The sequence below is a fragment of the Zootoca vivipara genome, chromosome 14, assembly GCF_965207765.1.
Source record: "Zootoca vivipara chromosome 14, rZooViv2.hap1.1, whole genome shotgun sequence".
In the NCBI taxonomy this organism is placed as follows: domain Eukaryota; kingdom Metazoa; phylum Chordata; class Lepidosauria; order Squamata; family Lacertidae; genus Zootoca; species Zootoca vivipara.
The window spans coordinates 44,515,374-44,530,663 of NC_142597.1; the positions used below are offsets into that span (position 1 = coordinate 44,515,374).

The window sequence follows — 15,290 nt, forward strand, 5'->3', positions numbered from 1 at the left end:
GAGGGAGGGAGGGGCGGAGGGCCGCCGTTGCCGTTGCCGTTTCCCGCCTCTTTTTCTCGCCTCAGCTTCTCGCCTGGCAACTGCGGATTCGACGCCGCCTCAGATTCTCTTCGCCAATGTTTATTCCCACACGCTCACTCAATTCCCGCAATTATTGTTATTATTACCGCTTCGGGGTCTCTTTAGCAGTATAATCCCCCCCCTAGCTTATTCATTCTTAATATTACCACCTCAGAGCAGTGCTGGATTTACTGTACTGTATAAGCTAAAGGAGCTATAGTTAAGGGCCCCGCTTTCTTGGGGGCCCCCCAAAAAAATGTAAAGGGGAAAACAAAATATAAGATAATAAAATAAAATAAAACCTACATACAGCAAGTGTTGTGTGTTGTGTAAGCTCCTATTTGTTATGTGCAAATGGCTTTAGATACCTATTAGGTCCATAAATTACCATATACCCTGTTTCTCATATTTTAAGACATAGTCATAAAATAAGCCATAGCAGGATTTTTAAGCTTTCAAGGAATATAAGCCATACCCTGAAAATAAGACATAGTGATAGGCACAGCAGCAATACCGGCTGTGGCAGGAGGAGGAGGAGGAAAAATATAAGACATCCCCTGAAAATAAGCCATGGTGTGGTTTTTTGAGGAAAAAATAAATATAAGACATGTCTTCTAATATGAGAAACACGGTATATATATAGCATCTATTCAACACAAAAAACAGTGACAATTTGTTGTTGACAAAGGACAGCTGGACATATTAAGGGCCCCATTCCCTTCAGTGGTTTAGGGCCTCACCAATCCTAAATCTGGCCCTGCTTCAGAGTCTCTTGGTCATGGGCAATGTCACAGATCTGGGCATGGGGGTGGCTGGGATTTTTGTTGTGGGGGGCAGGACTTTTATTGGGGGGGTTAGAACTGACGGGGTTGGTCCGTTAGTTAAGTATTTCTTTTGTTTTACTTGATCTAGTGGGGGCATCTGCCCCTCTTGGCTATGCCCATGCTCTTGATCAATATTTCCCCCAGCTTTCTAAAAAATGGTTATTACTACCGCTTCTGGTTCTCTTCATTAATACTGTAATTTTTTCTGGTAAAAGGTAAAGGACCCCTGGACAGTTAAGTCCAGTCAAAGGCGACTATGGGGTTGTGGCGTTCATCTCATTTTCAGGCTGAGGGAGCCGGCGTTTCTCCACAGACAGCTTTCTGGGCCATGTGGCCAGCAGGACTGAACCGCTTCTGGCGCAAAGGGACAGAAGCCCAGGGCCGGATTTAGGTATGATGTGGCCCTAAGCTACTGAAGGTAATGGGGCCCTTTATAGGTCCAGCTGTCCTTTGTCAACAACCAATTGTCGCTGTTTTTTTGTGTTGAATATATGCTACATGGTAATGCCTCTGCTTCCGAAGGTTTCAACTTACGAAGTCGACAACCGCGGAAGTCTTTTCGCCGCGTGCGCTGTCCGCGCCTGCGCAGAAGCACAAAATCACGCTTCGCGCATGCGCAGAACGGGTGCTTAGACCAGAGTTTCTCAACCGGTGTTCCGCGGCACACTACTGTGGCGCGGGACGCTGGCTGGTGTTCCGCGACGAGAAGGGCGATTTGCATTCTCACGTCGCTGACCGGATTCCTTTCCGGCGGGTCAGCGCTGCCTATTGGCGGAGGAAGCCGGACGGGTCACGACGCGGGCGCCAAACACTGGAATGGGGGAGCTTCTTCTGCACAGTCTCAGCCCGGGGGACAGGCAGAAGCGTGCAGGCGGCCCATCCCCGCGTTCCCGGGGTGGCGAGAAAGATTCGCTTGCCTGCTGCTGGTGCCAAACTCCAGAGCGCTGCTCTCCCCTTGCGCGCAGGCATTCAGCGCTCCGCTCGCTAACGAGGAAACATGGCCGGGAAAGGAGGGAGGGAGGGAGCAGTGGGAGCGGAGAGCCTCCGCCAAACAGGTAACTCAGGATTTTTAAAATCTGTGACATACTCTTTGCAAATATTTAAATTAAATGTGCTAAGTACATTTTCTTTTCCTAAATTATCTTGCTGGGGAGGAGGAGGCAGGCGGGGAAGGCTGCGCAGGGCTTCCCTTCGCCAGGCCAGAGCGGCGGCGGCTGCCTGGGGCGGCTGGGAGGGAGGCGGTGGCAGCTGCGTGCCCGTGTCTGCCCGCCTGGGGTCTGTGCATGCCGTCTAACGTGTCCCCACTCGCTCCGCAGGCTCTGCGCCTGGTGGGTCCGCCTCCAAACTAAACTAAATATAGGGCGGCACAGAGTTGGTGTGCTGCGGGATTTTTTTCCATAGAACAAGTGTGCCGTGGCCCAAAAGAGAAACACTGGCTTAGACAACCGAAGACCTCGACTTACGGAAAGCGCCGCGGAACGGATCGCCTTTGTAAGTCAAGGCACCACTGTATATAGAAATGAGCAAACCTGTGTTATTTTAGGAAGCAGGCTAGCAGGAGGGGCCCATGACTTACATCATAGGAGCTACACAACACAAAACACTGTTACTACCGTATATGTAGGTTTTTTTATTTGTTTTTTATCTTATATTTTGAAAATGTACATCCAGGTATTTTCCCTTCAGGGCCGTCTTGCCCATAGAGGCAAGTGGCGTGGGGCAACAGGGGGCCAAGTTCGTGCCAAGTTCTGGAGGGTGCTGGGAAGAGGCGGAGGCTGGACGCAGTGCCTCCCGGCATCAGCTCACTGCCCTCGTCTGCCGTGCTGAAGCAGCGCCGCGCCCGGAGCCTCCGTCTCTTTCCCGCCGGAGGAGCCGTCCTCCAGCCCTACAAAGCTGCCGGCAGTAGCTAAGAGCGGAAGAAAAGTTGTTTTTAAAAAATCATAATCATTCTCTCGCCCAATTCCCCCGCACCTCACCCTCAACACCAGATCTGATCAGGTCGGTTAAATGACCATCACTGTGCAATACAGGTAGATGCAATGCAATATTCTGCATTTAATCTGTAGTGGGTGGGTGGGTGGGTGGGTGGGAGAACAGTGAAAATATAATGTGTTGTCATTAGGAGAATTGACTGTGGGGCTGAAGGCAGCTCTTAATTGAAAAAGGCAACCTGTTTTTAAAGGTGTGGCAGAGACGAAGATTAGCCTACAGACTTTAGCCAAACACGGAGTCAATTAATAAGGGCTGGGGGGGGGGCATTAACCCTAATGCAGATACATCAGTGTCAGCCGTCTGGGGGGAGGCAGGGAAGTGATGCATTCCCCCCACACACACACACTCTGCCATTCACGTCCTCATTTTAAGCATATGGTCAATTTCGCTCCTGATACAATAAAAGGTTAAAGGTAAAGGGACCCCTGACCATCAGGTCCAGTCGTGACCGACTCTGGGGTTGCGGTGCTCATCTCGCCTTATTGGCCGAGGGAGCCGGCGTACAGCTTCCAGGTCATGTGGCCAGAATGACTAAGCTGCTTCTGGCAAACCAGAGCAGCACATGGAAATGCCGCTTACCTTCCCGCTGGAGCGGTACCTATTTATCTACTTGCACTTTGATGTCCTTTCTAACTGCTAGGTTGGCAGGAGCTGGGACCGAGCAATGGGAGTTCACCCTGCCGCAGGGATTCGAACCGCCGACCTTCTGATCGGCAAGCCCTAGGCTCAGTGGTTTAACCCACAGCGCCACCCGCGTCCCAAGAAAAGGTTAGCCGGGTCCTTTTATTGTCTAGTTCAGGCATCCCCAAACTGCAGCCCTCCAGATGTTTTGGCCTACAACTCCCATGATTCCTAGCTAACATGACCAGTGGTCAGGGATGATGGGAATTGTAGTCCAAAACATCTGGAGGGCCGAAGTTTGGGGATGCCTGGTCTAGTTCTTTCTTTCTTTCTTTCTTTCTTTCTTTCTTTCTTTCTTTCTTTCTTTCTTTCTTTCTTTCTTTCTTTCTTTCTTTCTTTCTTTCTTTCTCATTGAGTGAAGTATAGCTCAAGGCGGGGATTAATTTGTTCTTTCCCTCAAAATTAATCCCAGACCCTAAAGGCTATCCCTTCCCATTACCGCAGAAGGGTACATCAAACTCTGGGATCAGGTTGGGGAGGCATCTGGGAGTTCTTTTGAAGCCCGAGGCAGGGAGGGCCCCGATCCCTCGCGACCGGCTTTACTCTGAAATAAGTCCCACTGGGTTCAACTGAGGTCTTTCCTAGGGCAGTGTAAATGATAAAGACTGTATTGCCGGCAAGGGGCGTGGGGAAAGCTTGCTTCAGAGTTTTGTTTTGCTCTTGCATTCAACCCTGCTTAGGATCACGCTGCGCGTGCTTTAGATACACAGGGCATTTCCAATCAACAGGCAACGGGGAATGGAATTTATGTGTTCTGCGAGGGAGGCGTCACTCACGTCACCCATTCCTCCCCATGGGTCAGTGAGCTCTGCTTCCTAGAGAGGCAGGAAGATTTGGAGTGGGGGGAGAGCCAAGGTTGGAGGGGAGGGGCCTCCATCCGCATTCCTGGAAGAGGAGCAGGTCTGTAGAGGAGGAGGAAAAAGAGGTGCAAAATATATCTATACTGTATATTGTGGGTGGGGGGGGGGAGAGAGAGAAGGATGCGCTTTTTCTCTCCCTTAATCTGCAAACAGGGCAGCTGGGAAGGGAGGGCAGGATTTGGGGCGGGGGGGGGGATGAAAGGAAAGTAGGGGAGTGCTCCCCCCTCCCTTCTGTGGAAGGGCTGAGACTTGAACCGAGCACCGAGGCCCCAGTTCCGCGCTTCTCTGCGAGTTCTGGGTTCTCCCTGGCAGGAATCCCTGGGGCGCCGCGATCCTGGTTCCGCGCGGGTGCCGAGGCGTGCCTTAATGGGTCCCCTTAATGGAGAATCAGAGAGAGGGAGTCCATGGAAGGGTTAAAGGAGGCGAGAGAGGCCTGGATAGAGACCCCACTCTGTCTCCCTCATCTCCCACTCTTCTTGCGAGGCCCCTCTGGATGGGGAGGTGGGAGCGCTTGGGAGCAATTGGCACGAAGGGTGAGCCGGCCAGGGGGGCCTCTGGGCAAAGGAGACCCTCAGGGACGGAGGGAGGAGGGCGGAGGAAGTTAGGGGGCTGAGGGAGGAAGGGAAGCCTCCCCGGGGGATGAATCGAAGCCATCTTGGAGAAAGAGAGAGAGACTTTTTGGCTGCCTGCCTTGACTTCTCCCTCCTGCCCAGGAATCTGCTTCGAGTCAACCAGGGAGAGATCCCTGAACAGGAGGCCCGATCTACCCACCCTCTCCTCCCTTGAAGCTCAGTTCTTGCCCTGCCATAAGTCCCAGATCAGCTGCTGCATTGGGCGCTGGGGCCTGTTGAGTCCAACCATTGGAAAGAGGAAAGGGAGGAAGCCCACTTTATTATTTCCTCCCTTTGAGACTTTTGTCTTGGCAACTACAGTCTCTCCCATATGCCTGTGTTTCTGTGGAGAAGCATTGAAAGGGTTCCTACCCAGACATATAACTGTGCCCCACTCCTTCTCTCCATTCCCACTATATCAGATCTCTTAATTCTGTGGGATTTAAGGGATTGGGAAGATTGTTATGGAAATCAGTGGGGTTCCTCCCTCCCCCCAGCCTGTGTAATTATTACTACAACTTATTTATTTATTTATTGAATCTATTAGTTGCTTTCTGTTGCTCAGGGCAGCCCAAAGTGACTTACAACCAGTTGTTGTTGTTGTTGTTGTTGTTGTTGTGTTCCAGAGTTACACTCCAAGGTCTTCTTTGTTATGTTTCCTGTGTTTTGGAGGGCAGAGAGAAAGCTGTTCTCAGGGCCTGCTCCACCATGAGGGAGACTGAGGCAGCCCCCTGAGGCAGCAGATGCAGAGAGGGGCAAGGAAGGGACTGAGCTGAGTGCCATTTGGCCTGGCCTGATTTAACTCTCTATTCTCTTATGCAGTGGAAGGTGCTGTCCCATTGCCAGACACAATACAGCAGCCTCCGGAAGTAAATGGTGCTGGATGAATTGGGAATATGTGCAGTTGGACTATATCAGGAAGATCTTGGAGATCACGGAAGAAGGAGGAAATGAAATACTAATATTCAGCATTTTCAGAAGAGGGGGAAGAAGGGGAAAGTGCATCCCATTAGGTAATCCCTGGCCATATGCCATCTTTCCTTGGGATGATGGTACTTTGTGTCCAACCACATCTGGAAGGCAAGAGGTGCCTCACCTCAGCATAGAAGGTTCCTCTAGGGCAGTGGTGGCGAACCTTTTGGAAACCAAGTGCCCAAACTGCATACCAAAACCCACTTATTTATCACAGTTCCCAAAGTTGTTGAGCTTTTTTCGGGAGAGACAGAACAGAAAAATTGCTGCGGTTCTCACCATCTCCCTCCCCTCGGAGCAGCTCTGAGGCTGGGTGAGCGGCAGCGGCCAGGAGGAGAGGGAGAGCCCCCCACCCCAGCCAGCCAGCCCAACAGGCTGCCTGCCAACGCCTGGCGTGGTCTTCCCCATCTTCCTCGCTCCCTCCGCAACGTTGCCGCTACAAAGGGGTGAGGCTGGGTTGGAGGGGGGAGCTGGGAACTACCACGCAGCACTGAAAAAGTGCAGGGGGAAAATCATGAGGGTCAAATAACGAACACTATCATGCCCAATTAGAAACAGCCACTGCTGCAGCCAATTAAAAAACAGGCCTATCGCCGAACACAATTGCTGGCTACCAGCAAAAAAAAACTTACGGGTTTAAGCAGTGGATGAATACAGTTCAACCGTATTCTGAGATAATGCTGCTTCATTAACGTTGATTAAGGTTTATGAAAGGCTGATGATGCATGACCATTATTTAACATTATTTCATTTGCCTTTCCTAAAAATTTGCAACATATGGCGGACAGGAGATAATGTATGAGATGTTAAAATAAGAGAAGGTGCTAATTGATGTGTGTAATATTCCTTTGTTCTCTTCCTAGAAAACAAATAGGATTTTCTCCCCCTCCCCCCCGGTTGAAAGAAGACAATGGAGAAGGCAGTCAGAATTCTGTGGGGCCATGTCCAATGGGAATAACGATGAAACCATATAAATACATGGAGTGTGAAAAGAGAGAGGATAAACAATTTGAAAGTATGGAGTGTGGAAAGAGCTTCAGCCAGAGTGAAAAAATTAGAATTCATCAACGGACTCACACAGGAGAGAAACCATTTAAATGCAAGGAGTGTGGAAAGAGCTTCATTGACAGTGAAAAACTTAGAATTCATCAGCGGACTCACACGGGGGAGAAACCATTTAAGTGCATAGAATGTGGAAAGTGCTTCACTTATAGTAGAAACCTTAGAATTCATCAACAGACTCACACGGGGGAGAAACCATTTAAATGTATGGAGTGTGGAAAGAGCTACAGTCAGAGTGGACACCTTAGAATTCATCAACAGACTCACACAGGGGAGAAACCATTTAAATGTATGGAGTGTGGAAAGAGCTACAGTCAGAGTGGACACCTTAGAATTCATCAACAGACTCACACAGGGGAGAAACCATTTAAATGTATGGAGTGTGGAAAGAGCTACAGTCAGAGTGGACACCTTAGAATTCATCAACGGACTCACACGGGGGAGAAACCATTTAAATGTATGGAGTGTGGAAAGAGCTTCAGTCAGAGTGGAAATCTTAGAATTCATCAACGGACTCACACGGGGGAGAAACCATTTAAATGCATAGAATGTGGAAAGCGCTTCACTGAGAGTGGACACCTTAGAATTCATCAACGGACTCACACGGGGGAGAAACCATTTAAATGTATGGAGTGTGGAAAGAGCTACAGTCAGAGTGGAGAGCTTAGAATTCATCAACGGACCCACACTGGGGAGAAACCATTTAAATGCATGGAGTGTGGAAAGAGCTTCAGTCAGAGTGGAAATCTTAGAATTCATCAACGGACTCACACGGGGGAGAAACCATTTAAATGCATAGAATGTGGAAAGCGCTTCACTGAGAGTGGACACCTTAGAATTCATCAACGGACTCACACGGGGGAGAAACCATTTAAATGTATGGAGTGTGGAAAGAGCTATAGTCAGAGTGGAGAGCTTAGAATTCATCAGCGGACTCACACAGGAGAGAAACCATTTAAATGCAAGGAGTGTGGAAAGAGCTTCATTGACAGTGGAAAACTTAGAATTCATCAGCGGACTCACACGGGGGAGAAACCATTTAAGTGCATAGAATGTGGAAAGCGCTTCACTGAGAGTGGACACCTTAGAATTCATCAACGGACTCACACGGGGGAGAAACCATTTAAATGTATGGAGTGTGGAAAGAGCTACAGTCAGAGTGGAGAGCTTAGAATTCATCAACGGACTCACACGGGGGAGAAACCATTTAAATGTATGGAGTGTGGAAAGAGCTACAGTCAGAGTGGAGAGCTTAGAATTCATCAACGGACCCACACTGGGGAGAAAGCATTTAAATGTTTGGAGTGTGGAAAGAGCTATAGTCAGAGTGGAGGGCTTAGAATTCATCAACGGACCCACACTGGGGAGAAACCATTTAAATGTATGGAGTGTGGAAAGAGCTACAGTCAGAGTGGAGAGCTTAGAATTCATCAATGGACTCACACGGGGGAGAAACCATTTAAATGTATGGAGTGTGGAAAGAGCTATAGTCAGAGTGGAGAGCTTAGAATTCATCAACGGACTCACACAGGAGAGAAACCATTTAAATGCAAGGAGTGTGGAAAGAGCTTCATTGACAGTGGAAATCTTAGAATTCATCAACGGACTCACACGGGGGAGAAACCATTTAAATGCATAGAATGTGGAAAGCGCTTCACTGAGAGTGGACACCTTAGAATTCATCAACGGACTCACACGGGGGAGAAACCATTTAAATGTATGGAGTGTGGAAAGAGCTATAGTCAGAGTGGAGAGCTTAGAATTCATCAGCGGACTCACACAGGAGAGAAACCATTTAAATGCAAGGAGTGTGGAAAGAGCTTCATTGACAGTGGAAAACTTAGAATTCATCAGCGGACTCACACGGGGGAGAAACCATTTAAGTGCATAGAATGTGGAAAGCGCTTCACTGAGAGTGGACACCTTAGAATTCATCAACGGACTCACACGGGGGAGAAACCATTTAAATGTATGGAGTGTGGAAAGAGCTACAGTCAGAGTGGAGAGCTTAGAATTCATCAACGGACTCACACGGGGGAGAAACCATTTAAATGTATGGAGTGTGGAAAGAGCTATAGTCAGAGTGGAGAGCTTAGAATTCATCAGCGGACTCACACAGGAGAGAAACCATTTAAATGCAAGGAGTGTGGAAAGAGCTTCATTGACAGTGGAAAACTTAGAATTCATCAGCGGACTCACACGGGGGAGAAACCATTTAAGTGCATAGAATGTGGAAAGCGCTTCACTGAGAGTGGACACCTTAGAATTCATCAACGGACTCACACGGGGGAGAAACCATTTAAATGTATGGAGTGTGGAAAGAGCTACAGTCAGAGTGGAGAGCTTAGAATTCATCAACGGACTCACACGGGGGAGAAACCATTTAAATGTATGGAGTGTGGAAAGAGCTACAGTCAGAGTGGAGAGCTTAGAATTCATCAACGGACCCACACTGGGGAGAAAGCATTTAAATGTTTGGAGTGTGGAAAGAGCTATAGTCAGAGTGGAGGGCTTAGAATTCATCAACGGACCCACACTGGGGAGAAACCATTTAAATGTATGGAGTGTGGAAAGAGCTACAGTCAGAGTGGAGAGCTTAGAATTCATCAATGGACTCACACGGGGGAGAAACCATTTAAATGTATGGAGTGTGGAAAGAGCTATAGTCAGAGTGGAGAGCTTAGAATTCATCAACGGACCCACACTGGGGAGAAACCATTTAAATGTTTGGAGTGTGGAAAGAGCTACAGTCAGAGTGGAGGGCTTAGAATTCATCAACGGACCCACACTGGGGAGAAACCATTTAAATGTATGGAGTGTGGAAAGAGCTATAGTCAGAGTGGAGGGCTTAGAATTCATCAACGGACCCACACTGGGGAGAAACCATTTAAATGTATGGAGTGTGGAAAGAGCTACAGTCAGAGTGGAGAGCTTAGAATTCATCAATGGACTCACACGGGGGAGAAACCATTTAAATGTATGGAGTGTGGAAAGAGCTATAGTCAGAGTGGAGAGCTTAGAATTCATCAACGGACCCACACTGGGGAGAAACCATTTAAATGTATGGAGTGTGGAAAGAGCTACAGTCAGAGTGGAGAGCTTAGAATTCATCAACGGACCCACACTGGGGAGAAACCATTTAAATGTATGGAGTGTGGAAAGAGCTATAGTCAGAGTGGAGGGCTTAGAATTCATCAACGGACCCACACTGGGGAGAAACCATTTAAATGTATGGAGTGTGGAAAGAGCTACAGTCAGAGTGGAGGGCTTAGAATTCATCAACGGACCCACACTGGGGAGAAACCATTTAAATGTTTGGAGTGTGGAAAGAGCTATAGTCAGAGTGGAGGGCTTAGAATTCATCAACGGACCCACACTGGGGAGAAACCATTTAAATGTATGGAGTGTGGAAAGAGCTACAGTCAGAGTGGAGAGCTTAGAATTCATCAATGGACTCACACGGGGGAGAAACCATTTAAATGTATGGAGTGTGGAAAGAGCTATAGTCAGAGTGGAGAGCTTAGAATTCATCAGCGGACTCACACAGGAGAGAAACCATTTAAATGCAAGGAGTGTGGAAAGAGCTTCATTGACAGTGGAAAACTTAGAATTCATCAACGGACTCACACGGGGGTTGTTGTTGTTGTTTAGTCGTGTCCGACTCTTCGTGACCCCATGGACCTTAGCAGGCAGGTCCCAAACCTTTGAGTGCTAAGGGTCAACTTCCACCCAATCTACCAGCTGCCCCAAAGCAGGAGCCACCCCTGGGCACTGAGGGTGGAAAGCCTCCCTCCACCTTTGCAACTGGACATGCTCCTAGGGCAGCAATGGCGAACCTTTTAGAGACCGAGTACCCAAACTTCAATGCAAAACCCACTTATTTATCATAAAGTGCCAACACAGCAATTTAAACTGTCTATCTATTTTTTCTGTGTGTTTCACTTTTTTTCTTTTTGACTGCTGTTGTACTGCTGCAGTGAGGCTCCTCACGGGGTCCCTGCCATGGGAGTATATTCACCCAGTGCTTTTCCAGCTGCACTGGCTCCCGGGTCAGATTTAAGGGGCTGGTTTTGACCTTTAAAGCCCTTTACGGCCTAGGACCCTTATGGGACCGTCTCTCCCAGTATGCCCCACAGAGGACATTAAGGTCCATAAATAGTAACACCTTAGAGGTCCCGGGCCCGAAGGAAATCAGATTAGCCTCAGCTAGAACCAGGGCCTTTTCAACACTGGCTCCGACCTGATGGAACGGTCTATCTCCTGAGACCAGTTCAAATAAAGTTCAAATTGGGAAAAATAAATACAGTAGTACAGTTTATTTCTCAAACTACTTGGAACCTGAACACTTCAAACCCGGAAATGAGTGTTCTGGTTTTGGAACTTTTTTTGGAAGCCAAACATGCTCTGTTCTGAGCATAACTTCGGTTTTGAGTGCCACACTTCCGTTTTCCTTGTGAGGGAAGGCGGGACAGGCGACAAGCGACCAACCAAGGGATGTTGCCCCCACCCCCCCAGCCTGTTCCTGCTGCAGGCAAGTAGGAGTGGGATCGGGCTGCTCCTCTAGGCAGCGTTGCTGCTTGCACGGGAACAGGAGCTGGATTGGGGCTACTGAGCTGGGGAGGTGCATGCTCAGTTACACTTTCCATTAAGGGGTTTGCGGCTGCAAACACTTTCCATTAAGGGGGAAGTTTAAGGGAGCCCCCACCTCCGCATCAGATCCCCTGCAACCCCATGAAGGCAGCCAGGCTGAATAGTTGCTGGGGTTGGGGAAGGTGGAGGCAGCCCGGAAGCTGCATCTGAGAGTTGCCTGCTCCAGCTCCTACTTGCATGCCAGCAGGAGTGGAGGCGGGGATCTCTCCGTGTGAAGCCTCCACGTCTGAGAGACCCCCGCCCTGCTCCTGAACAGGGCTGCCTTCAGAGGTCTTCCAAAAGTTATGTAATTCTTTCTCTCTTTGACATCTGATGGGGGCATGTGTTCCACAGGGAGGGTGCCACTACTGAGAAGGCCCTCTGCCTGGTACTCTGTAAATGTAAGGGAACTGCCAGAAGACCCTCGGAAGTGGACCTCAGTGTCCAGGCTAAATGATGGGGGAATTTTCTTTTCCTTGCATTAGATGGATGTTGAAACAAGGTGTAATTGACGAGGACGTGTAGATTTCTGCCCAACACCACTCCTCTTCTGTGACATACCTGTGATGTTTTGATGACACTGTGAGAAATGTGTTGTGGGAACTTTTAAAAACTCATGTAATCTTTGTTCTGGGAATTTTCTTTTTTGCTCTCCTTAGAGATGGAGACCTTAGTTGCAACAAATAAATGATTCTGGCCATTGATTTGCTTCCTCAATGCTTGGCTGCGGTCTCACATTTTATGATCAATTCAGCATCTGCAAGGCTAGACTCCAGCGAATTGGAAAGCGCTTAGGTAGCGTAGCCGAAGAATTGTTCTTTTCACCTGGATGGAGTTGGGGAGCTGTCAAAGCCAAACCCCATTTCCCCCCCCCCAATAACACAGAAGTCACAGAGTCCAGCCTGCTGGTGGATGTGCCGCAATCCATAAAACAGTGTTGGAGAGGCTGCGTCTAAGACCACGCCTTTCTTTTTTGGTGGGGAGAAGATAGTTGTCCCCAGGTGACTTCTCAGTGGCCCAGTAGGGCTGCTTTGGGAGGGAGGGAGGGAGGGATGCACCCTTCTCTGGTTCCTCTCAGACAGAAAATGTCTTCGGCTCCCCCCACCCACAAGGCTGCCTTAATCTCTGCCCTGCAAAAAGGACCTTGCAATGCAAACATTGGAAGGAGTCCCCCCCCCCACCAGCCCTTCCCCCACTCTTCTGATCCACAGTAGGAATGGGGAGGGGAGCCCTTCTCTACCTTCCTCTCACTCCTCAACCCCCCTCCCCCCTGTTTGTAGATGCAAGGGGAGGAGAAGCGCACTCTTCTCTCCCTCCCCAAACCTCCCAATTAAGCAGCCCTCTTCCTCCTCCTTTCCAGGCCTCTTCTCTTCCGAAAATGAGGGTGGAGACCCTTCCCCTCTAACCGTGCCTCTCCCTTTTTTTAAAAAACAACAACTTATTTCCTCTCTAGGAAGCAGAGCTCATTGACCCAGGGGGAGGAATGAGTAGCAAAAAGGGATTCTTCCTCTACCCCCCCCCCCGGAAAAAATTATGTTCCTCCCCTCCAAACAAGCTCTATAATTCCATTTCTTTCCTGAAAAGGTCTCAGGTTCCATCCCCGGCAGCCGCATGGAGAAGACAAAGACTCCTCCTTGGGGCATGAAGCTCGCACAGCTTGACACTCCCGCCCCTCTGGAGTAACCCGCTCCTGTCCCCATTTCAACTCTCAGCTGTGGGGTGCTGACCCCCGCAAAACTCACACCAGGACCCCGCGATGCAAATCATCAACATGTCTCCTCCTCCAGCAACTTCCCCGGTAAATAGGAAGGGCAGGGATGTCGCCAACGGAGCCCCAAAGAGCAAGAGGCAAAAGGCAGCTCCTTGTGCCTTTCAAGTACTGTAGTCCATAGCCTCATCTGTCACTTAACCTTTAAAGATGCATCATGTAGACATATACAAACATTTCCAACCCTCTTTTTTATTATAAAAAGCTATTTGTATTAGTGCAGAATTGCTGGTGAACGAATTCTGAGCTGACAAAGACTTTTGGGTATCAATATTTTGCTAAGGACACTGTTCCCAGGAACATCATTGCAAAGTGCTTGAAATGTCACACACACACACACCCCAGCCCCCTGCAGATATTCACTTGCTGTTGTTCAAGCATCAGATAATCAGAGGAATCACAAATTGTAATAACACTGTAATCAATTTATCAGGCAACGTTAAAAGCAACCTATAATCTCAAATTACAGAATATTAGGTAGATATGTCATTGTTTTTTTGTCAGCTAAAGAACGGAGAGAAAACTTTTAATTTCCCCAAATTTTATTAAAAAAAGATTCTGCCGAAAGATAAATTATTGCAAAGATGGAATCTTGCATCAGAACACTGAAAAGTGTTGTCATCTCAGGCTCTAGCCAATGGAAAAGCTCTTAGTTGCCTTAAAATGAGAGCGTAGGTGTGCTTCCCCTTGGGAACAAGTGAAACACAAACTGTCCCTTCATCATGTCAAGCTTAAAATGACTTCTAAAAAGCCACTTCAGAAAGAAGAGCTTTGCTAAATACACAATTTAATTTTGAAGCTCTTTTCTCCTTCTGCCCGCTGCCTCTTTTTAATCATTTGTGAATTGTGTAAACTTGAAAGAGGTACAAGTTGTAATTTCCCTTCCCTCTAATCCCCCCCCCCCTGCTGTCAGAATTAAATGGAAGTTGGGAGCAATCCACCTGGCCCCTGAAGGTCACTTTATTCCACCTATTGCATCAGAACATTTACCTCTGAACATTTTTTAAGGCTCTTATCTAGCTTGACAAAGAAGTGTAATTTCACATCCAAAAGCACATGGACACACTCAACAAGCACCAACTATGAATAAAAAGGGGTGTTTAAAAATTATCTAAATGCTTTTCTTTAAAAAAAAACTTACAAAACAAATTTAAACTAAAGGAACAGCAAAAGTGTAGTTTGTGTTTGCCGAAACCTGAGATGACCTAAGCGACCGAGACAGGGTGGGAGTGATGAGAGCTGTAGATGATGTTGCCATGCTCTGACGATGCTGAAGCTTCTTTGCCAGCTCTATTAATGATAGGCAGGTGTTCACCCAGTTGTAGAGGTACTCCAATGGAGCTGAGCGAAACTTCCACACAGCTTTTCTGCGTGCACCTAATTGAATTTTTTTTTTAAAAAAAATCGCAACATGCTAGTTGGCTTACATCTTCCAGGTCTACCATTGCACAATTCAGCAAAGATGTCTGGTGTCATGTGCTATCCCTTTGTGCCAATCCCCATAAAATTAATCATTGGTGTACCCATAGCTTCATGACCATGATGTTTCACTTGACTGATTTCCACTTTTGACTGTGACCCCATGTGCTCTGCAGGGCCCTGTGGGAAGGAATGATTCCTAGGACTTGCTGGTGCATGCACAAAACCTTGTGTAGGAACATTTAGATCCCATTTAGTGAGTTTCTCATGAACAACTACCGGGGTGGACATTATGGTGGATTGTTGAGTTGTTGGGGCTCTCGTATGGATTAGGGTTGCACATTAAATCAGCTGCTAACGGCATTTTGGGATGCAATCTCAAAATGAGTTTTCCTTAAATGTGGTTAGAGTT

General features: G+C 48.1%; 2 protein-coding genes across 5 annotated transcripts in view; one reads left to right on the forward strand and one right to left on the reverse strand.

The window, feature by feature from the left end:
• The first annotated feature begins 4,388 nt into the window (after positions 1-4,388).
• Positions 4,389-12,395, forward strand: LOC118096784 (uncharacterized). Of its 3 annotated transcripts, none has more exons than XM_060268322.2 (3): positions 4,400-4,482; positions 5,851-6,041; positions 6,864-12,395. In XM_060268322.2, the coding sequence occupies exon 3, from the start codon at positions 6,949-6,951 to the stop codon at positions 10,711-10,713; it is 3,765 nt and encodes a 1,254-aa protein (XP_060124305.2). In that variant the 5' UTR covers positions 4,400-4,482; positions 5,851-6,041; positions 6,864-6,948; the 3' UTR covers positions 10,714-12,395. The 3 variants fall into 3 exon arrangements, with proteins under 3 accessions (XP_088514111.1, XP_060124305.2, XP_088514110.1); XM_088657984.1 differs by having other exon boundaries at positions 4,417-4,457; XM_088657985.1 differs by lacking the exon at positions 5,851-6,041 and having other exon boundaries at positions 4,389-4,482.
• Positions 12,396-13,631: 1,236 nt separating this feature from the next.
• The window catches only part of EFCAB5 (EF-hand calcium binding domain 5), a 45,408-nt gene continuing 43,749 nt past the window's right edge, over positions 13,632-15,290 (reverse strand). For both annotated transcript variants that reach the window (XM_035139929.3, XM_060268319.2), the window contains exon 21: positions 13,632-14,836. In XM_035139929.3, coding sequence (XP_034995820.3) covers positions 14,610-14,836 — 227 coding nt within the window. In that variant the 3' untranslated portion in view covers positions 13,632-14,609. The remainder of the gene's footprint in view (positions 14,837-15,290) is intronic.